This window comes from Balaenoptera physalus, assembly GCF_965194825.1.
Source record: "Balaenoptera physalus genome assembly, chromosome: 17".
NCBI classification, from domain to species: Eukaryota; Metazoa; Chordata; class Mammalia; order Artiodactyla; family Balaenopteridae; genus Balaenoptera; species Balaenoptera physalus.
The window spans coordinates 12,965,677-12,988,807 of NC_138895.1; the positions used below are offsets into that span (position 1 = coordinate 12,965,677).

Here is a 23,131-nt window from a genome sequence, read left to right on the forward strand (position 1 = left end):
TATCCTGTTCCATTGATCTATATTTCTGTTTTTGTGCCAGTACCAAACTGTCTTGATTACTGAAGCTTTGTAATATAGTCTGAAGTCAGGGAGCCTGATTCCCCCAGCTCCATTTTTCGTTCTCAAGATTGCTTTGGCTATTCGGGGTCTTTTGTGTTTCCATACAAATTGTGAAATTTTTTGTTCTAGTTCTGTGAAAAATGCCAGTGGTAGTTTGATAGGGATTGCATTGAATCTGTAGATTGCTTTGGGTAGTAGAGTCATTTTCACAATGTTGATTCTTCCAATCCAGGAACATGGTATATCTCTCCATCTATTTGTATCATCTTTAATTTCTTTCATCAGTGTCTTATAATTTTCTGCATACAGGTCTTTTGTCTCCTTAGGTAGGTTTATTCCTAGATATTTTATTCTTTTTGTTGCAATGGTAAATGGGAGTGTTTTCTTAATTTCACTTTCAGATTTTTCGTCATTAGTGTATAGAAATGCAAGAGATTTCTGTGCATTAATTTTGTATCCTGCTACTTTACCAAATTCATTGATTAGCTCTAGGAGTTTTCTGGTAGCATCTTTAGGATTCTCTATGTATAGTATCATGTCATCTGCAAATAGTGACAGCTTTACTTCTTCTTTTCCGATTTGGATTCCTTTTATTTCTTTGTCTTCTCTGATTGCTGTGGCTAACACTTCCAAAACTATGTTGAATAATAGTGGTGAGAGTGGGCAACCTTGTCTTGTTCCTGATCTTAGTGGAAATGGTTTCAGTTTTTCACCATTGAGGACAATGTTGGCTGTGGGTTTGTCATATATGGCCTTTATTATGTTGAGGAAAGTTCCCTCTATGCCTACTTTCTGCAGGGCTTTTATCATAAATGGGTGTTGAATTTTGTCGAAAGCTTTCTCTGCATCTATTGAGATGATCATATGGTTTTTCTCCTTCAGTTTGTTAATATGATGTATCACATTGATTGATTTGCGTATATTGAAGAATCCTTGCATTCCTGGGATAAACCCCACTTGATCATGGTGTATGATCCTTTTAATGTGCTGTTGGATTCTGTTTGCTAGTATTTTGTTGAGGATTTTTGCATCTATGTTCATCAGTGATATTGGCCTGTAGTTTTCTTTCTTTGTGACATCTTTGTCTGGTTTTGGTATCAGGGTGATGGTGGCCTCGTAGAATGAGTTTGGGAGTGTTCCTCCCTCTGCAATATTTTGGAAGAGTTTGAGAAGGATAGGTGTTAGCTCTTCTCTAAATGTTTGATAGAATTCACCTGTGAAGCCATCTGGTCCTGGGCTTTTGTTTGTTGGAAGGTTTTTAATCACAGTTTCAATTTCAGTGCTTGTGATTGGTCTGTTCATATTTTCTATTTCTTCCTGGTTCAGTCTCGGCAGTTTGTGCCTTTCTAAGAATCTGTCCATTTCTTCCAGGTTGTCCATTTTATTGGCATAGAGTTGCTTGTAGTAATCTCTCATGATCTTTTGTATTTCTGCAGTGTCAGTGGTTACTTCTCCTTTTTCATTTCTAATTCTATTGATCTGAGTCTTCTCCCTTTTTCTCTTGATGAGTCTGGCTAATGGTTTATCAATTTTGTTTATCTTCTCAAAGAACCAGCTTTTAGTTTCATTGATTTTTGCTATTGTTTCCTTCATTTCTTTTTCATTTATTTCTGACCTGATCTTTATAATTTCTTTCCTTCTGCTGGCTTTGGGGTTTTTTTGTTCTTCTTTCTCTGATTTTTTTCTAATAGATTAAAACTTGTTTCAGGAACTTGTGTAGACACTTCTGCAATTTAATTCTCTCTTTTCTTCTCTCTTGCCTCCCAAACCTCAACTGGGGTTTTCCCATTCTAGGGCACCCATTAGCCTAATTTATTTTCTTACAAGTGTCATCTAAATTTATTTTACCATTCCTGGGATGAATCTGCAGTTTCTGACCGGAAAGAGTTGGTAGGGAAAAAATATATGTATATAAGTCCTAATTTTTGTGGGTTTTTAAAAATAATTTTTATTGGAGTATAGTTAATGTACAATGTTGTGTTAGTTTCAGGTGTACAGCAAAGTGAATCAGTTATACATATATATATATCCACTCTTATAGATTATTTTCCCATATAGGTCATTACAGAGTAATGAGTAGAGTTCCCTGTAGGTACTTATTAGTTATCAATTTTATATATGGTACTGTGTATATATCAATCTCAGTCTCTCAATTTATCCCCCCTCTCTTTCCCCGCTCGTAGCCATAGGCTTGTTTTCTACATCTGTGACTCTATTTCTGTTTTGTATATAAGTTCATTTGTACCATTTTTAGATTCCACATGTAAGCAATATCATATATTTGTCTGTGTCTGACTTACTTCACTCAGTATAACAATCTCTAGGTCCATCCATGTTGCTGCAAATGGCATTATTTCATTCTTTTTTTATGGCTGAGTAATATTCCTTTGTATAAATGTACCACATCTTCTTTATCCACTCCTCTCTTGATGGACATTTAGGTTGCTTCCATGTCTTGGCTATTGTAAATAGTGCTGCAGTGAACATTGGGGTGGATGTATCTTTTCGAATTACGGTTTTCTCCAGATATATGCCCAGGAGTGGGATTGCTGGATCATATGATAGTTCTGCATTTAGTTTTTTAAGGAACCTCCGTTCTGTTCTCCATAATGGTTGTACCAATTTACATTCCCACCAACGGTGTAGGAGGGTTCCCTTTTCTCCACACCCTCTCCAGCATTTATTGTTTGTAGATTTTTTGATGATGGACATTCTGACCGGCGTAATGTGATACCTTATTGTAGCTTTGATTTACATTTCTCTAATAATTAGTGATGTTGAACATCTTTTCATGTGCTTTTTGGCCATCTGTATGTCTTCTTTGGAGAGATGTCTATTTAGATCTTCCGCCCATATTTGATTAAGTCCTAATTTTTGAAATGTTAAAACTTTAAGGTAAAATTCTGCGTATTATCTTTACTGACAACAACTAACGTAAGGTCAGGATTTTAACATACTACAGCTTATATTTAAAGTGTATGATAATTTGAATTTGTAATTGGTTGTAAATTTTGTCCTTTGGGAAATTTCTTCTAATGTGCTAACCAGTGAAGTTTTACTGTCAGAAGAATCTTGAAAGCAAATATTTGCTCTGAAGTAAAGTATCCTTTATCACACTGTTATACATATCACCCTGTTATACACCTGTGTTTACCCTGAGTTTTCCTTGTTTATAAAACGCCTTAGTTAAGGGTGTTATCAGATAGGATCATTCATGTAAATAATGAAAGTTGGGGCATAGACTAATTACATATCTGTAGTACATGGTAAGCAGTGTGTAAGTATCTGTTAAATAAATCAATCTGTATTTTTAGGGAGAATTTTATTAAGATATTATAGCATATTAGTATGTATAGTAATGAATTGATCTAGTAAAGGGGGAGAAATTGATGATTCTGGAAAGAGCTTAAGCAAAGGCGTGAAATTATCAGATGTACAGTGATTTAAAAAAATCACTGTGTCTGCTGTGGGAAGAATGGATTGGAAGGGGGTTAGAACAGAGCAGAGATCCCAGGTTGGAGGTGCTCCCAAGAGACTCTGTGCAATGTGATGGTGATTGTTTTTTTGGTGGGGTTTTTTTTGGTTAAGTTTTTGTTTTTTGGATTTTTTAATGCCTCCTCAATCTGAATTCTCGCAGCCTCCCCAGTCAGAAGCAGCTTTACCCTAGGCTTCCTGTGGCCTGCAGCATTTTGCCACTGGTGGTTCCATGTGAATCCTGCCTTCACTTTTCTTTTGCCTCGTGTAGTCAACCATTCACCCATCTCTCTGCCAGTGGTCACAATCCTCCAGGGAATCATCCTTGCAAGTGTTCTGCGTGGTAGTGTGCCTCTCAGTGGAAAAGCTTGGGAAGCCGGAAGTAGGGCAGGCGTTCTGGTGATGGCGAACCCAAGATGGTGACCTTGGGAGGCCAAGGAGAGTAGAGCAGAGCATTGCTGCTGCAGTTACACCCTTGCCCTGTTGTTCTGGAACCAGCAGAGGGGCATGTTAGTTGCGGTAAGTTTAAGACCTTCCTGTTTCTCCTGGCAGTTTTGATTTTAGTATTGGAGAACAAAGGACTGTCAGCAGTTACTTCCACCTCCTCACTCAGTCCCTTCCTCAAATGTCTTTAATAAAATGCAGCCAGTTTCAGAAAACCAACAGACTCACATAACTTTTGTCCAGATTCTGGAACAGTCCTATCCAATTGTTTGGGTGCAGACTATTCTGTATTGTGTCTCCCCATTGGATATTTTGCACAGATTTTATTTCTGATTCTTATATCACTTTTCTTTATCGAGAATTAGGATAAATAAAAGATGTCTCAAGTCAGAGATGCAATAAACCTACGAAAAACTAGGACTGCTTTGTGATTACAGAATGAGAGAGAAATCAAAGAGGCGGTAGGGTGGGAATTAGAGAAAGGATATAGGAGTAAGGAAGGAAAACAGGAAAAGTTGTAACTGATTCATCATGTGATATGTGTGGGAAGGTTACTATGTATCTTCCATTGGCAGATCCTGTTAGAATAGAATTTTCGGCTCTTCTGCAATGAACTTAATTTACAGATGTGACAAAGATGTGCTTTGTTTCTCTTGAAACATTTCAGATATATTTGGAGCTGGTATTCTGTGAGGGGGAAATAAACAGATACAGATTATATACTGTTACAGTAAACTTTCAATAAAGTAACCAGTTAGCTTGGGGTAAGAGTGTCCTGGGAATGTGCTTTTAATATAGTTTAAAATGAAACCTATGTGCTTGACCTGTACCCTCCCAGGGAATAATTCCTGCCCTCATCCCACCCCCAATTCTTTTTCTTATTCTCTGGGTCAGTCCCCATCTCCCATTTCTCATACCAGTCCCCATGCCATGCCCAAAGTCTGTGCACAGATTTTCTTTTGTCTCTTCCTCGACTGTCTCTGTCGGCTCCCTCTGGATCCTTGTTTCCAAACATGCAGCATCCAGTGCTGTCCCCCTGGCTGAAGAAAACCTGTAGCTCTTCCAGTCCTGCTCCTTCCTTTTGGAACAGGATTGTTCTTAATTTCCCTTTGTGCTTTGATGTGAATCACTGACCCTTCTCTGCCATATTAGTTGAGTGGATACTGATAGGTATGAATGTATCTACCTTGTAATTTGGGTAGGGTCCACTAGTCAGTACCAAACAGTCTTCATGATTGTGAAGGAAATGGAGTTAAGAATGTGTCTGCTTATATTTTAGAGGGAAAAGCAGAAGAATCTTTTGACTTTTTTATGAACTTTTTTTTTTTTGGCTGTCTGAAACAAAGGTGGACAAGATCCAGGACAATATTTGCATACAATGGACAAAAAGATGGGCATGGTGATGAAGGGGAAAATGCTTTAAAAAAAAAAAGAAATCGTTAACTAATATCCATCTATTTTAATCAGTATTTATCAAAAAAATTTTAATATAACATTAATTTGGCCAGTTTTCTATCATGAAATTTCATCTTTTTTCATATTTCTACTTTTTACAGTCCCCAAATTAAAAAAATAAATCTGTTAATGCTTTAAAAAATCCTGTGGTAGCATCCCTTTTTGTATTGTCTTTATTTCATAATTTAGCCCTTGATCGTCCTTGTGATGGGACACCCCCCCACCCCCACCCCAGAGCCTGCTCTGTACTAAGCTGTTGGTTAGATGTTGATGGGTGATGTCTTCCAGCAGCACTCCTGACACTGTCTGTGCTGCACTGACCCCTCCTGGTGGCCGAGTTGGAAGCTGCTTTTCCTATGCGTGGCTCTCTTTCTATAACCCAGTTGCTGATGGACACTTGATGCTCCCTTCCCTTCATCTCTTGTTTCTCCAGAGGTGATTTAGAAGAAGGGGGTGTGTGCAGCAGTACCATAGGAAATTGAGAGGCAGCATGTTCACACTGGGCTCTTGGGTCAGAGCCGTGTTCGCTTCACAGTGCTGCCACCCAAAGCTGTGTGAGGGTGTGGAGCTGATAGCCTAGGTTTCTTCATCTGTAAAATGGGAATAATGACACTTCTGTGAGGAGTAAGTGATGTGTTAGATGTGAACACATGAAACAGTGCCTGGTGTTAGTACTCAGTAAATGTTGGTTTCTCAGCCTCAGCAGTATTGACGTTTTGAGCCAGGTAAGTTTCTGTTGTAGGGATCGTCCTGTGCATTGTAGGATGCTTAGCATCGTCGTTGACAGGTAGCCACTAGCAGCCCCAAGCTGTGACAACCAAAAATGTCTGTGGGCATTCCCAAATGTTCCCTTGTCGAGAACCACTATAAATACAATGTTTACTAGCCGTTACATTATCTTTGCTAAGCACTCTCCCTCCTAAGATCCAGCTGGCTTCTGAAAGTTCTATTCTCATCTGACCCACTTCTTTTTGTTATGTTGGACTTGTCTGAGTTAATTCATTAGCTGGATGTTAAGGTTAGTTCTTCCTTTCTGGGTTAGTATCTGAACTACGTCTCCTTAGAGCCATGTGATCTACCCCTAGGCAAGCCAGCTGCTCCTGGGAACCAATCTACAAGATTATCTTGTGACTCTCCAGCAGAGTGAAGGCAAATTCTTTTCTGGTTCCTCTTTGAAAAGCCCTGCATACCTATTAACCTACCCAAAAGTCCCAACTTTTATTCGCACGTGAACACAGCTTTTTGTTCTTTCTTAGTGTGGGATTCTTGTATCAGTCCTCTTCTCATTCTGTTTTATGGGGCTGCCTGGCCACTGGATGATTTTGCAGAATTTTAATTGCTTCAGTTTTACTGAATAAATATACCTTAAATTTACAGTAATAAGGTTGCTTTTTCAAAATTTTACTTCTGACCACTTAAAAATACATTTATGAACCTTCTTCATTGCTTTCCAGAGGACTCTTTAGAGCATATATATGTTGGAGAGGAAGTGTGGTATAATGGGTAAAGGTCCTAAAGTCAGACCACTGCTGGTTCAAATCCTGACTGCACCACCTGGAGTGGGTTACTTCATCTTTTTATGCTTCATTTTCTCCTACGTTTCCTCTCAGTGGGCCTGTTGTGAGGAGCAATCAGATTAATACAAGTAAAGCACGGTCTGATTTATAATCTTGCTTAGCCACTAAATGTTAAATATTGTTAGGTTGCTGGTTTGATTTAGTTTGAAGGAAAGGAAAATCTTTCTTAAGGAGAGACAATGTGGTATAGCAAACTAATACATATAGATTTTGGGGTTGAACAGATTTGATTTGAATCCTAGCTCTATCGCCTATTTGCTGGATACTAGCTAGGGCAAGTGATTTAATCTCTCTACGTTTTTCTTCACAGCAGTATATTCATTTCCAATCTATGACTTTAGCTCCTTTTTCCAGAGAAAATTGAGGCAAACAAGTGTGATATCTTTCAAACTTCTGCTCCCATACCTGCTTGGCTTTATTTTTAGCGAGACTGAGGATACATGACAGTCTGCATCTGTGTCCCTTTTCTGTGCTCTCAGAGTGTACCATGCATACATCTAAAATCATACTTAGCCAACTATTGAAGGTTCTATATTACTTATCATTCAACCCCATTAGGTACGTTCCTTGCAAGTAGACTTTTATCTTTGTCTTTCTGTTGCTTAATGCATAATGAAAGTTTTAGTAAGTGTTTGTTGAATGAAGGAATAAAACCAAATTTGAAACAAGTTGTTATGTATTTGATTCAGTTTATTGACTGCCTGTGCAGCGCTGGGTTTTTTACACTCATCTCGAATCCTTAAAACAACCATATGAAGTGTTGCTAGCTTCACTTCCTAGATTAGGAAACTAAGGCTCAGAGAATTTAAACGTGTCCAAGGACCCGAGGTAGAGAACTGTACATTTGTGCAATTTGTAGTCATAGGAGAAAGGAGAAAGGATCTCCTGACAGAAGCTTTGGCCTTACAGAGAGGAACGCAGCAACTGCCAAGCAGCAGCCTGCCCAGGAGGGAGCAGGGTGAGGAATTATGTTTCCTGATCCCTTTCTTTCCACCCCATGTCCTGCCAGTGCCTCTCTGGATGAAATCTACCAGCAGCTAGAGGGCAAGGGAGCCTGTGGGGTGCAGGCTTTGGAGGTTGGTGCCCTGGGGTGTGGAGCAGGGTGGAGATGGATCTGAAAAGAAAAATAGAGAATATCCAGCGCAGTTTTCCTCTTTCTGTCCATTAGTATTCAGTCACACTTTGGGCGTAAAGCTCCTGTTCTGACTCAGGGGAAACGCAAGGTCCTCTAGTCACTGCAGCCAGTTCATTCGTGCTCCCACATGGAGGCACTGCTTTGTGTAACGTAACAGAAAAGAACTAAAACAAAGCTGCTGTAGTCTCTGTGTCTGTAGCTAATCTTTTGGCTCAAGTTGGTAATCATTCCTTTTTTCTTCTAGTACTTATTTTACGTTCCCCTTACCCTCTGCCAGGTCAGTAGCTGCTTACCAGATGTCAGGGGTTATGCTTATTTTCTCCAGCAAAAACATCCCATCTGGAATTGCAGGCATGATTGGCATCACCATCTGATTAAATTTGTAGTGATCCATAGTCATGCTCTAAGGTCTTTTGGCTTTGGTCTAGGTAAACAGGCATGTCAAACGGGGATGTAATAGGAACCAACACCCCTGCATCCTTCAAATGTTTGATAGTGGTACTGGTTTGTGAGCTTCTCCAGGGATGGGGTATAGTTATTGGTTTGCTTTCTTTGTGGGGAAACGGGGGAGAGTTCCAAGGGCTTCTTCACAGCCCTGTCTTCCCTAATGGCTTTTATGACAGAACAGGGAATCAATGCAGGGATTTGGCCAGTTACTAAGTGTATCTATTCCCACTAAAATTCTAGGACTAGGGAAATAACCGCAGGATGGGCCTGTGCTCCCGTTGGACCCACCATGAGATACCAGGGTTGACTTTATCTCTCACCTCCTCTCTGGAGTGAGGTGTGCTCTGACTGGTGGACCACGTTTTCGGTCTGCTGGGGTTAGTGTCAGTTCAGAGCTAGTGTCCGGTAACCCTTGGAAAGACTACGCATTTCTCTTTCCCCAGTGGACAGTCACCCTTGTGAACGGCTGCTGGTACCTCTTAGGTAAGGTCTGGAGAAAGCTTGGTGGGATACATCTGTGGCTGTGTGTAGGGCCACAGTAATCTTATATTTAGTCCTCCTTGGTCTAACATCCTGTGAATGTACTCCTATATGTGCTCCTCAAACTCCTGGTTTAATTGTTGAGATTCTGCAGATTTTTTGGTGTAAAGATAGTCTCTTCTTAGTAGGCTTTGAACTTCTTTCTGGGCTCTTTTGGCATCTTAATTCCCATTAGGAGGCCATGAGGGGTTAGTGGGAGTAGGTGGTGAAGAGAAGTGGCATCCCCTTGTGAAACAACTTGAAAGGGTTTTATGGGAGGTGGGTTAGGAGGCTGGGTCTTCTCAGAGGGCTGTAAATTGCTGCTTTCAGCAGACATGTTCAGCTGAATGTGGAGTTCAACATTCTTAGCCTCATTTGTATCTGCCCGAGTGCCTGCATCCATGATTTAGGATCATTTGACTTTGCAGGGTTGCATGTTTAATTGGTTCTGCAGCCCTTATCGTCAGACTGTGGCTTGATCCTTAGTCCTATCAGATTAACAGCTATTAGAAAAAAAGGACTCCTTTATAACAGCCATAGATTTTCCACTCATCTGTTTGGGAATTCATAACTTTCAATTTGTTTGCTTTGTGCACATTCTCAAAGACAATCAGAAGCAGCTGCAGCCCATGTCACAATCTTTGAAATCAACATTTTCATCATCTACTTGGACTTAACAGCACCTTGCTCACCACCTATACTTCATCCTGTGACAGGGAATTTGAGTGATCTTGGTATCACTATGTGCCAGATTATCAGTTTCCCCTCCCCTCCCTCTATAGGAAGGTTATCAGGATGCATCAAACATGCATCCCATTTTTGAGGGTCTGTTTCCTGGGGTCATTCTTGGTAGCAGTTACTGCATCAGTCGTGACACACTTGAGTAATTGAAGGGACTCGAACAAAGGGACTATTTACTAAGCTGTTGTGGGCAGAGGTGACAGAAGCAGCAGCAACAGGGCGTGGTGAAGCACCCCTTCTAACGGTGTTTGGAAGCCGTACTACTCCCAGGCCTTTAACTGTAGCTGTGGGAGAGGGGTCGCCTGGTGGGGACTGTGGCCTTGGGAGGAGAAACTGCTGCCTGTTAGAAAGGGAGGAAGAAGACTAAATACCTTCTCCTACCCTTCCATCTCCTGCTAGTGCCTCGCGTTGGATGAACCCAACCAGAAGCCAGAGGGCAAGGGCAGGAGGCAGGCTGCCTCAGTGTGAGGTCCACAGAGGCCCGCCTTCTGGGCCGTGGCGGGTGGAGAAGAGTGGTGTTGGATCTGGAAGGGCAAATGGGGACCATTTAGCACTCTTGCCAGACTGGTATTTCTGGCCCAGATTTGAGTGTGCCCCTTGAGTGCTGGGCTCTACACTTAACCGCCTGCTGTCCACGTGGGCTGAGATGTCCCCTGGGCACCTTGTGTGGACAACTTATCCTTCCCCCCCAGGTCTTTCTCCCTCGTCTATTCCTGATGCCACTTAATGTCATATCTTAATGTCCGTTCCATAGGGAAGGCCTGAGGCGTGATGTTCTCCTTTAGTTCTGCTCCTCCGGACCACGCACGGTAAGGCACAGTAGGCTTTCAAGCGCGTACGTAAATAGAGTACCAGCAGGCCCTACCACCCGCTGGATCCCACATTCTCAAGGGACGGGTGTGGATAGTGTAGCACCATAGCCTTCACCCTCTCATCATGTCTGCTGCGGATGGAGCAGGATGCGCTGATGTGGGTCCTGGGGCTCCTGGGCAGGGCTCATCTGCCTTTGCAGAGCTGTGGGTTCCACTTGCTCTGATCGTTTAGCAGAAGAGCACTGTGCCTGGAGGACAAGGCTCTTGTCAAGATGGTGCCCTGGTCTAGTGGAGGGTGGGGGGAAGCTGCTCTTGTGGGGTTTTAGGGTACTCTAACTTATAACAGATGCTGCACCCTAAGCTTAGGAGGGGACCATGTTTTCTAACAACTAATTTAACTGCATATAAATCCTTCCTGACTGCATTTCCAGCGGCAAATCCAACAAAGTAGGCTTTGAATCATCTCAAAGGAACCACCTTTGTAATCAGTTAAATTTCATTATACCTGATTATTCGATGTCTGCTGATAGATATTTGAAATCATTACTTGAATATAATTTATTTGCAACTATTAGATCAGAGTGACTTCCTGAAATTAATCACCGAGGGAACCTGGCAGACTAACCCTTTAAAAGGTATTATTTGGTGTCAGTGGAGACTGTGGGCTGCTGTGTGTAGCAAAGGTGACATCAGTGTGACATCTTGAGCCCTTTGTCCGTGGGTGGGATGATAATATTAGCATAATTGGATTTGTTTTGTATGAAGATCTACTGTAATATCTCTGACCAGGGGTCCAGTGCATAAGAATTATCCATAGTTGTTAAAATGCAGCCTAGCACAGTGGGTAAGAGTCAGGACCCTGGAGCTAGACGGCCTGGGTTCAAATCATTTAACCTGTCTGTGTGACAGTTTCCTCATTTGTAAAATGGGGGGTAAATAATTAGCTTACCATACAGGTTCCTAATCTGAAGCAAACTTCACCCGTTCATCTTGATGCTAAAAGCTTGAAAACCATCCTTTGAAAAACCCTGCTCTTAAATCCATCAAACTAGAGTCCTTTTAGTTGAGAGTTAGCCCTTAGTCCATATGAGCCATGGTATATTAACTCCCGGAGTTTCTTAGTAGAAAAGAAGGCAGATGGGACGTAAATGATTGTGACTTAGCTATTGACAGGGACATAACAGAAACTGTGTTTCTCACCTGGGCTGAGACTTATGATCAAAAGTAAATTCCTGCCAGAATAAGCATAAAATGGGTTCTGTGAGCAAGGAATGGCAAATCACGGTATTTTAAAATCGTTTTGCTAATTTTTTTTTTTTTTTTCTGTTGGTTAAGGTTGCATGATGGAATTTGAACATTACCTCAAGAGGTTTTATGTTTTGGATTAGCTAATTGTGTTTGTCCTCTGCTGACTATTTCTTCGGACTCACTTTTTGGTGTCCTTTTGAGGCAGTAAACTCAAAGGGATTATACCATGGACTACAAGGAAAGCTGTCCAAGTGTAAGCATTCCCAGCTCTGATGAACACAGAGAGAAAAAGAAGAGGTTTACTGTAAGTATGTAATGTAAAGCATATGGAACAAAATGGAACATAGAGAATATTTCCAATTCTGCTGTTCTTCCTTAACCTAGAATGGCCTCCCCAGACTTTGCAGATTTTACTTATCTTTCAAATGATATATCCTCCACAATCTTCTCTGTGTACTATAATGGAATACAATTTCCTTTTTTAGTGCAGAGTTTTGCCTGTTTACCTCTCCCTTTGGAGAAGCTTGTGAAACTGTCTGATAGACCATCTCACCAGAAAATGTGCATACATGTGGTTCTGTGACACATCACATCTCGGGGTCAATGGAGTCCAAAAGTCATTGATCCCACGTGAAGAACCACTGTCTTGAAATTTCCACAGTATCTTAAGACATTTGTCATTTTCTATCTCCATTTTTAAAATATTTAATTTTTTAAATGAGTATTCTATCTCCTTTTTTCATCATAAAGGTAAAGTCCATTTCTAATTTTACTTTTTATCACCATGGTATCTACTGTAGGACTTTATAAAGAATAAGCACAATGAATATTTGGCTGAGTCAGTGTATCAGTGATCGCTATTTGGAGAATAGTCACTTTTCTAATTAGTGTAATGAAATGTATTGTATTTAGTTCCAGTAGTCCTGTTAGTATATACAGAGATCTGCTGTCCTCCTCTCCCTGAAAAAAATGTCATTTATTGTGTCTGTAACTGATCTGGCCTTCCTTGTAAGGCCCCGCCCACTGAGCAGTGTGAAGAAATTCATTTAACCCAATTCTGTTCAACAGTTTGAGCTAAAATTTAAGCAGTTCTTTTAAGTAAAAATGCCCAGGCTGTCTTCATTGTGCTCTCTTTCTCTTATTTGAACACACACTCCTTCTCCCACTTGGCATCATGGTTTGTGGCAGGAGAGGTGTCCCCTTTCAGTGTTTGTTCAGTTGACGACTGACCTCATGGTAGCCTGGTGAAGGCTTGGCATTCTTGTCATCGTCTAGATCTTTACCATTCCAGGTGTAGAGTGACTGGTCTGGCAAACATCCAGCTGTGGTTGACCTGCCAGCCCTGGGCATTTTGTTGGCAGCCACTGCTGGCATCTGCAGTTGATGAACTGATTTGTGATCTGTCCTTTGTTGGCTTGACAAGGGTCGTGGTGACGGACTGCTGACTTAGCTTCCCCTTGGCTCGTGATGGCTGTAGACCCCACTGAGGCTCTGCGTGCCCTCCACCTTCTCCTGACTCAGGTGGTCTACCCTGGCCTCTGACCAGGGGGTCACCCGGCTCCTGCCAGCTGAGTGCCATGACAAGTGACTTTCAGCTCAGGTCCATGTCACATGGGAGTTGAGGAGAGCTGAGGAGTTAAACTAAACCCTTGGACCACCACACTCTGCCTTCTTAACTAGGTGGGGTGGGGCCCTCCAATGGTGGTTTTCTCCCAGAGCCTCAGACAAGGAGCTGGAAACAGCCCTTCTGTCTTCTGTTCTCTCTTCCTTAATAAGCATACCTCCACACCCTGCATAGAAGCCCAGAGCAGGGAGATTGCAGTGTGTGTCTGGCCATTTGCCTCTCCTCAGATGTTGCAGTAATATCTTCAGCATTTCTTCCACATTCGTATAAGCCAGTTTTAGAAACATCATATTGATGGTAAACAAGAGGTCGGTATACTTAGCATAAGATAGTGGAGTGTGTGAAGTTTTCCTTCCTTCCCTCTCCTTACTTTTTACCTTTGGACCATTCTCTCCTTCAAGGGCATTAGCTCCTGCCAAGTTTGATGGAAGTTCATACGTAGCAAATACAGGCGGTGGGGTATCTCAGGTGTCCTTTTGTTTTTCGTGGTAGAGGTATTGCCATGTCTTCTGTGAAAAGGTTGAGGAGGCCTATAGCGTCACTCTTACCAGCTGTCCCCAGAGGTGTCCCCTGAGTTCTCCAAGGCTCTATCCAGATCACCTTGTTCACTTGCTTCCTTCAGATTCTCAGATGTTGCCTTGTTGTTAGAGAGGGTTTTTCTGACCACCCTATATAAAGTAACACCTTCACGCTCTGCCCCTTTCACACTCTGTCCTGCTTACCCTATTTCGTTTTTTAATAGCAGTTATCACCACCTGACATACTTTGGGTTTATTTATGTGTGCTTTCCCTGAATTTGTTCTTTGAAGCAAGAACTTCCCTCACTATTGTTTCACCAATACCTAGAACAGAGATGGACGTTCAGTAAGTATTTGTTGAATTGAAGTTGAATGAAAAGTAGGATTAAGTTCACTTGTTAGTTGCTGATCACTGCAGTACAGTCCCCGGTCCTCAGGAAACTTGGTTCTACTCAACACAGATAGACCCAACCCCACCCAGCACAGACTCTGTCCAGCTTCAGCATGTCTGTGTACTATTGGGGAACAAAAATAGACACTGTGTTAACTATTCAATAATATTTTTATACTCTAGTTTTCGTGTGTCTTTTAAACGACTTTACAGATAAATGGACTGTGTTCTAGGATGTCTTGACTTAAACCAAGTCTAAATTATACTTTCATTTATCCACTCAACAAATTGTCCTTGAGTTTCTGTCTTATGCCAGGCTGTTCTAGGAACTGGGAATACAGTGGGTAGCAAGAATGATACAGCCCTTGCTCTCAAAGAACTTACATTCTAGTGGGGCAAGACAGGCAATAAGGAAATATTTTTTTAAAAACTTAATAAGATTTATTGTACTGTTATTATTGTACTGTTTCTGTGAAATCTTGTGCATTTTTTGCAAATGAGAGTTTTTTAAAATTTGAAGAGGTTTTGTTTTTGCCTATTGGTATTTTATTAGAACTTAATAAGCCCTTGTTCATAAATTATCCTGCTAATTAATAACTTCACAGGGCTTTATCTTAGGTCCTGTAAATAGAGTTGCAGCAGAGCTGCTTCGGCCTGGAACTTAGGTTTGGGTTCTCATCTTAGCTGTACTTGAGTATCTGTGGGAAGCCACCTTATCCCACTGGGAAGTCAGCACAAACAGTGCTGTTTGTTCAAGAAACTCATAATCAAATAAACCTAAGTCTCTGATCCTTTGGTAGCAGGCCTGCTTCCAGGCCTATCTGATCCTGAATGCTGTAGGAGATAAATCTGTAGTCTCCTCCTAAAAACATGGCTCAACTTTTGTCAGCAGCTGGACTAGGTTCTTTTTCCTCTACTTCTGCACTCTCTCCCATGGGAGCAGTGTCATAAACGATTCTGATATCTTACACCCCGTAGCTTCCTTTAGGACAACTTGATGTCCTCTTAGTTAACACCAGGAAATCCTCTTACCCCTGTAGCTCACGTAGGGTGCCTGGATGCTCTTCTCTCTGCTTAAGTGATTCATCGCTTATCCAGGGAACTGATACAATGACTTTGCTTCACTTTCCGGGTGAGACCTGATCCCTTTCTCACAGGGGGATATGGCTTTACGTTCTGGGGCCCCTCTTACTAGGGACCTGTTAATGTGACCATATCTTCAACAATACTGCAGAATTCCTACATTATAATCATATGCAGTATCAGGGAGATCTTTTTTCACAGTATTATCTAACTATGAACTGGTGAGTGTAGCTTTCCAGTCTTTTGTGGGAAAGGATAGTTTATACATTTTTGTATGCCCGTCTTCTAAAATAAACCTGTTTTACTCTGTTATCTAACAGACTATGGACAGTTGTATTGTAAATATCTCTTTCCCCTCATCTTCACTGTAAAATAGTGAGATTGATAACCCAAGCCATACATCAGTGAACCTTTCCTCATATACCTGGATACTTGTTATTTTTCTCTTTAGAAATGATAAAAGATCTTTGGGGTTCCAGATTGTTTTCTGTACATTGGTATGTTGAATTATATTCTGAGAATATCTGTGGGATGAATTATGAGAGTTGATTCTGTATTATAACTGTTGATTTGATACTTGTTCTAGTGCATGGAGGGTTAGAAGATTTAGATTTTAGTCTCACAAGTCTGTGAACTTGGGCAAGTTACTTAACTTTGAGGGGGCCATCATTTCCTCATCTGTAATGGGGGTTGTAATATTTATTCTGCTTACTTCATAGGGTTGTTGACTATGGTTATGTGAAATTATGTATGTATGTATGTGTATATATATATATATATATGAAAATATTAAACACAGGTTAAGATGGTAGTAGGAAATCTGAGGATAAATTCTTAGTTTGAAAAATACTGTGTAAAAGATGCCCTGAAAGGAGAACTAATAATTTAGTGTTTACTGTGTTCCAGTCATTCCTTTTGAAAATACTTTATCATTTTGTGGTAATGGTTACTGCTGGGGAAGAAGGGAGCAGAATGGCATCCGTTGAAACTATAATGTTTTATTCTTGGGGAATAAAATCTGAAACAAGAATGGCCAAATGTTAGAATTCAGAGTATCTAAATAATGAGTACATGGGTATTCATTGTGTTATTCTCTGAAAACTATGGAAATATTTCATAACATTTTAAAAATAAAACACTTTTCAACAAGATAAAATAAGTGTTTCATTTGGTATACTTCTGTATCTTGGAGAATCATGTATAAATAGTAATACCAGTTTCATGAGTATGAAAGCAGGTTATTTGCATATGTAAATAGCTAATGGGGTTTTTTTGTGATCAAATTTTATTTTGTTATTTTTTATTTCCACAGGTTTATAAAGTTCTGGTTTCAGTGGGCAGGAGTGAGTGGTTTGTCTTCAGAAGATATGCGGAGTTTGATAAGCTTTACAACACTGTAAGTAACAGTCAGTCTACAAGATTTTTATTTAAAACAAAACACCTGAGAAAACTGGAAAATGAGATTTATTTGATAATTAAATAATACTTATATATATCAGATAAGCAGAAAAGGGTAAGAGGTTCTTCAAAACATCCTAACTTTGGAATTCTTACCAAAAAGGGTGGAGAGAGGACTGTTGAGAAGTTCCAGATAAACTATTGAAGATATGAAAACTAAATGTACAGCTTAAAATACATTTCAATGTCATAGGAGATTAGAAATAAATCCTTTCTACCTACCTTTCTAATAATTGTTAATCATCATGCTATTTGTGGTTGAATTGCCCAACTATAAGCTTTAGGTCTGAAAGTCTGTCATAAGCCTACCTACCTTCCATGGTTTCATTCTCTGTTAGAAATTAGTCTAAGGTTCCAGATTTTAAGTAGCTAACACAGCTGAAATGAATATTGACTTTCAGAAGCCTGACAGTTACCTGAGAGATCATTAGTTATTTAAATAACTAAAACCTGTTTTATGTATTCATAGTTCAGATATTATTTTTCATCCAGTGTTTTACAGTTACAGTTTCTACCATGGTCATTGTAACACATCAGGCCAGATCTTACACAGGGACCAGTATTTGTGGAGAGCATTGCCTTTAAGGTTATGCATACGTAGGAGGCCAGAGGACACTGCCTGTGTTGGTCATTAGAGACCCCAGGTTATTGAGACAGCTCTGGGTTCCAAGCTTTGCTTCAGTTAAGAAAAAAAAGCAATTGGGCATCAAATCACAAATTTAAATTTCTTCTGCTCTAACAATAAATAGAAGTCTCCTCATGTTGTTATTTTAAAAATGGTAGATTATTAGGCATCCTCCAGAAAAAACTGTTTCATATTTTAAAAGTTAACTTTTTCAGTTTTCTTATCCCTGTCTCTTGATTTTAAAAATAGTGTTAGATGGATATATGTCTATGGGTTATCATTTGCAAAATATTTTAAATATGGGGGAAGGTAAGCATATCTCAATTTAGAGGTAAATTACTTCCTAAATGGGCCAGAATGAATCAAATGTTGTCTAGCTGCACAACTTCCTGTGTTTCCTTAAGTCATGAAAGTTAGGTGTTAAAATTTGAGTATCTTTAATTATAAAGGTAAAGTAGGAAAGTTTATTTGGGGCACTCCTCCCACATGATCACTTTAATTCTCTTTCCATCAAGCAACCCATGTTAAGCTTTTTGTGGAAAATTCTCCCTAATGTTAGTTGAGTCTTTACCATCCATCTCCCTCATTTTTCCTGTATTTCTCTTCCTTTTTTCATCTTTTTCTTATTTTCCCATTTTCTATGTCTTCTTCTCTTTTTATATAACTCCTTCCAATTCTGCCTTTTGTGGTGAGGAGCTAAGAAAAAAACAGGGGAATGGTATCAGTTGTGTTCTTTGAAACTACAGAAGTGAAGTTAAACCTGGACTGGATTTCTCCAAGTTTGAAAACACAAATTCTTTCCCTATGCTCCTTTTAGAATAAAGAAAAGAGAAAAAGTGAAATTTCCAATCTGTAAAATGTTAACTGTCAGTTTAAATGTGTATTTATGACTGTAGTTTACATTTGGAGGCTTTTTATTAAAAGCTTGTTGAACACATACAGAAGTAGAGAGACTAGTATAAATAGAGAAAATAATGTAATGTGCCATCCATCTCCAGCAATTACCATACACGGCCATACTTGTTTCGTCTCTATCCCTAGCCAGCCCACTGTAATTATGAAGCAAATTTCAGACATCATGTCTTTCCATTTGTAAATATTTCTGTATACATCTTTAAAAAGATAAAGATTCTTTAAAAAATATACATACAATATCCTTATCACATCTAAAAATAGTTAACAATAATGCCTTAATGTCAAATACTTAATGTCATATAAACTGGTTGATAAGTCTATGAAGTGTCTTTTTTTTTAACAAATTGTTATAAGTTTTTTTGTTTAACTTTTAAAAAAAATTTTTATTGAAATATAGTTGATTTTATGACGTGTCTTTTAATCACTAAGTTTTCCCCTCCACCTCTCTTTCCGTTTTTTTTTTTTTACAATTTTTTGTTGAAAGAAACAGGGTCATTTGTCTACAGATTTTTCAGTCTGAATTTTGCTGATAGCATGCTCATGGTGTAGAGTGATTAATACATTCTCCTATTTGTATTTCCTGTCAGTGGAGGTATATATATAGTGTGTGTGTGTTTGTGTATACATAGTGTATGTTTAGTTGTTGTTTCTAAAACATCTAAATTTACTAGAGGAATGCAAGGATTGGTAAGACTGTGTATGTGTGGTTTTTTGACATCAAGCTTACAGTAAAAATAAGCATTTACCCATTTTTATGGCTTTACTGCCCCAAATTTAATTTCTTCAGGACGAAGTTGTTCTTTCTCTGGGGATAAGCAAATCTGAGAAACAAATATTAATAGGAGGAAGGCTAGAGCAGAGGGTATTGAAAGCAGAATTCATCAGCTTTCTCAGAAAACAATTGTCAGTGTGTTCACTTAGGGAGAACACAAACACATCTCCTGAGGTAACAAAACGGTGAGTAACGTATTCAAAACCTGTACTCCAGGTTCTAGTCTAAGCACTTAACATAAATGATTTTCCTTAAGCCTCACAACGAATCACTAAGGTAAGTGCGAAGATTATCCCCATTTTCCAACAAGAAAACTGGAGCACAGAGATGTTAAGTAACTTATTCCAGGTCAGAAAGATACTAAGTGTTTTATTGGGACAAAATGGGATTAGTCAGACTAATGATATTTTATTGGTATAATTTAATATTGTACATTTGATCATGATATACTTAAAGGTATGTCTTATGGTGGATGTTTTTGAAAATCTGATTGTATTTTGTTTTGGTACATGTATAACTGGAAGACCTATAAAATTAAGTTCATATAATGTTATGTTTTCAATTTCTAGTTAAGGAAACAATTTCCTGCTATGGCCCTGAAGATTCCTGCCAAGAGAATATTTGGTGATAATTTTGATCCAGGTAAGCAATAACTTCATAGACCAGCCATAAGTGATGGTTGAAGTTTGAAAAAGTAGTTAACATATTCATTGCACTGTATAGTAGTATAACTTTACAAAGCTAATGGATCTCATGCTGTATGAAAATAATGCCTCAGGAAGGTGCTTACTGTGTACCAGCCATTGTTTTTAAACACTTTATATGTTTTAATTCATTCAGTCCTCACAGCAGCCCTTTGAGGTGGGTATTATTATCATCACTATTTTATAGGTAAGGAAACTGAGGCACAGGTTGAATGATTTGCCCAGGGTCACATATAGCTAGTAAAAGTCAGATTTGGAAGTTAAATTCAAGCAGTCTGGCTTCAGATAAATCTATTGATTATTAAGGATAATGTGCAGTACTTTTCTAACCATGAAACATTTACTAAATGTGTACTCTGTACACGGCACCCTGCAGGTCTCTGAATGGTATACCAAGAAAATGTCCTATTGCTCACCCTTGGGGAGCCTAGTGACACATAGGATCTCAGAAATCTGGAGGCTATATGTATGTCTGAAGCCTCAACTTCAAACTTTTCTTTTTTAACTAGAGTCTAAAAGAAATTAACCCAGTACACAAATGGCGACCTATAGAGAGATAGAAGTCTCTATCCACCAGAAATTCTATGCGTAAAGTCATCTGTTTATGCCACAGGTGGATCCTGACATGCTATCGAGTTTCCTCCCTCCCCACCATCTTACCTCCTCAACTAATTTGCTTGTAACCTTGTAACCCGTCAGACCTGTGATTCCTTACGTAGGAGCTCTCAAATGGCTTATCTTGCTTCCTCTCTACAGCCTAACCTTATACTATTCCTTTTCCTCCCAGACCTTTTCACTATACCTTGTGCAGTTCTGCCCACGATGAACAAACTCCTTTATCCTCTGTCTTCTTCTTATTTCTTTCACATTCTTGCTTTAATTAAAACTGAGTTTTCCCCCCAGGCTGCTGGAATCCCCTGTAACCCTCTCAGCTGGAGACTCTTTATTCTTTTACACTTTCTGAACCTCAGGATTGGAGAGGGTTCTCGTTTCCCCTATTCTTTTTCACTTCCCCTATTTTATGCAGATTTTTTTTCTCTTGGGAGAATTTAACACACTTTATTACTATTGCCAGTTTGTCTTATCGGGCTGTAGATTTTATGAAGGTAGATACTTTATCTTTTATATTTAATTATAGTGCCTAATAAATATTAGATTCTCAATAAATGTTACTTGAATACATGAATCCATTAATAAAGAGAAGATTGAGTTGGCACAGCAAAGCCAATTATACATTCCATGGATTGATTCTATAGGCCAGTGGCTTTTGTATTCTTGTTCTCTTGTTTTTAGCTGTAGAACACTTTTTTCCTAGTGAAATCTGATGCAGAAAAATGTAATGTGTAGAACAAATAAAAACGGAGCTGCTTTGTTGGTGTAGCAGTGAAGTATGTCTGTGGAGCATAGGTTGAAAAACATCGTGGAGGGCTACATGGGGGTCTTAGAGATATTTGAGCAGAGTGGCGACATGATGTGAAGCCAGCAGTGTATAATGTATAGTAGGCACAGCAGAGGGAAGACAAGATAGAGACTGGGAGGCTGGTTAAGGGAATATTCCAGTAGTCCTCAAATTAGGTGATGAGAGCTGCGACTCAGGTGGAAATGGGGCTAAAAATTGAGCCACGTGTAGGAAATCTTTTAATGAAAAACCTGTAAGAAATCTTGGTGATTGCTTAGGTAAAGGAGACATATAGAGAAGAGAATCAGAGATAACTGAAGTGTCAGGCTTGGGTGAATGAGAGAATTAATTAATTTGAAGTGACAGAAAGACATTTAAGAGGACTCAAACTACATGTTAGTGATTAACATGAGGCTTGAACTTGGGTTAGAGTTCTGTGGAGCCCTTAGTTAAACCCTAAAGTCAGAATCATTTTATCCAGGGAAGAAGGCAAAGAGATAAAGACCTGCAACATTGCTACTTCATGGTTAAAGGCAAAATACCAGACAGTGCCCTGTGGTATTTATGTTTGGTAGATTAATTATTTGATACTAAAAATTGATTTTTATTGAAGAACATTTTGAAATCAATCCTGAGCATGTTGTATATGACTTGGCAACAGCGAAGTAGACTATATGTCATAGATTTTTGGAAAGCCTTTCATTGGGGAGATCAAATCTAAGTCATACTCAACAAATCAAAGATTGGTAGGATGTTCATTTTATTAGGCTTTGGCTAAACAGACATTCTCATATTTTGCTGGTGGGAATACAAAGTCATACAAACCTTATGAAATTTGGTAATATTTAGCAAAACTATATATGCATTTCCCTTTGACCAAGAAATCACATTTCTAGGGATCTATTCTAAAGATAAACTGCATCGGAAATGATATATGTATATATGTACAAGACTGTTTATTGTGATGCTGTTTTTCATAGCAAAAACTGGAAACAACTGAAATATCCTTCCAGTATTGGAATACGGTACAGCTGTAAAAAGGAACAAAAAAGCTCATTGTGCATTACTGTGGAGTGATCTCCAGAATACCTGGTTAAGTGGAAAAAACAAGGTGTGGATGTGGACAGTGTATATTTTTTGTGTAGGAAACGATGTGAAGATTCAAAAGGAAATAATGGAAGAATAAACCAAAAACTAAAAACTGATGACTTTAAGGAGGGAGAGGCCAACTGGAGACAACAGAGGTGGATGTTAGACCTCCCTGGATGAATCTTGTGCACAGCTTTGCATATTCTAAACAATTTAAAAACAAAAACAAATGCAACAATATTGAAGTCTCTAACAATTGAAAATAAACAAGGAAAAAATACAACTGTATTCTGATTGGTGGTGAAACACATGGAGAATAATTACTTTAAATGACTTTATAACATGGAAACTCAGCTTTATATTCCTCATGGCAAAAAAAAAGTGTACAAAGAAATTTTATCCTGCATTCAATAGTCTCACTGATAATATAGAGTTATTTTGTAATTATGTTAATGTCATGAGAACCAAAATTTTAAGCAGAAGAGGAAAGAGATACAAATATAAAATCAAAGATTTTAAGTAAAAAGTCCTGTAATTTTAAACTTGGGAATACAGTATGAAATCATGATTTATTTTTCTCTTTCTAAAACAATACATATTTCCCAGCGCTCTCCACTGGAAATGCCTGAAAACAATAACAA

At 39.1% G+C, this 23,131-nt stretch overlaps 1 protein-coding gene across 19 annotated transcripts in view; it reads left to right on the top strand.

Moving 5' to 3' along the window:
- LOC309646887 (serine/threonine-protein kinase Sgk3) overlaps nt 1-23,131 on the top strand; it is a 155,565-nt gene that overhangs the window by 93,102 nt on the left and 39,332 nt on the right. For 9 of the 19 annotated variants that reach the window (XM_082433690.1, XM_082433680.1, XM_082433689.1 and 6 more), the window contains exons 2-5: nt 10,607-10,661; nt 12,000-12,216; nt 16,841-16,924; nt 19,868-19,940. In XM_082433690.1, the coding sequence (XP_082289816.1) occupies nt 12,139-12,216; nt 16,841-16,924; nt 19,868-19,940 (235 nt within the window). In that variant the 5' untranslated portion in view covers nt 10,607-10,661; nt 12,000-12,138. Of the gene's footprint in view, nt 1-10,606; nt 10,662-11,999; nt 12,217-16,840; nt 16,925-19,313; nt 19,484-19,867; nt 19,941-23,131 lie in introns of all 19 variants that reach the window. The other 10 variants (XM_082433685.1, XM_082433683.1, XM_082433687.1 and 7 more) reach the window with 4 other exon arrangements.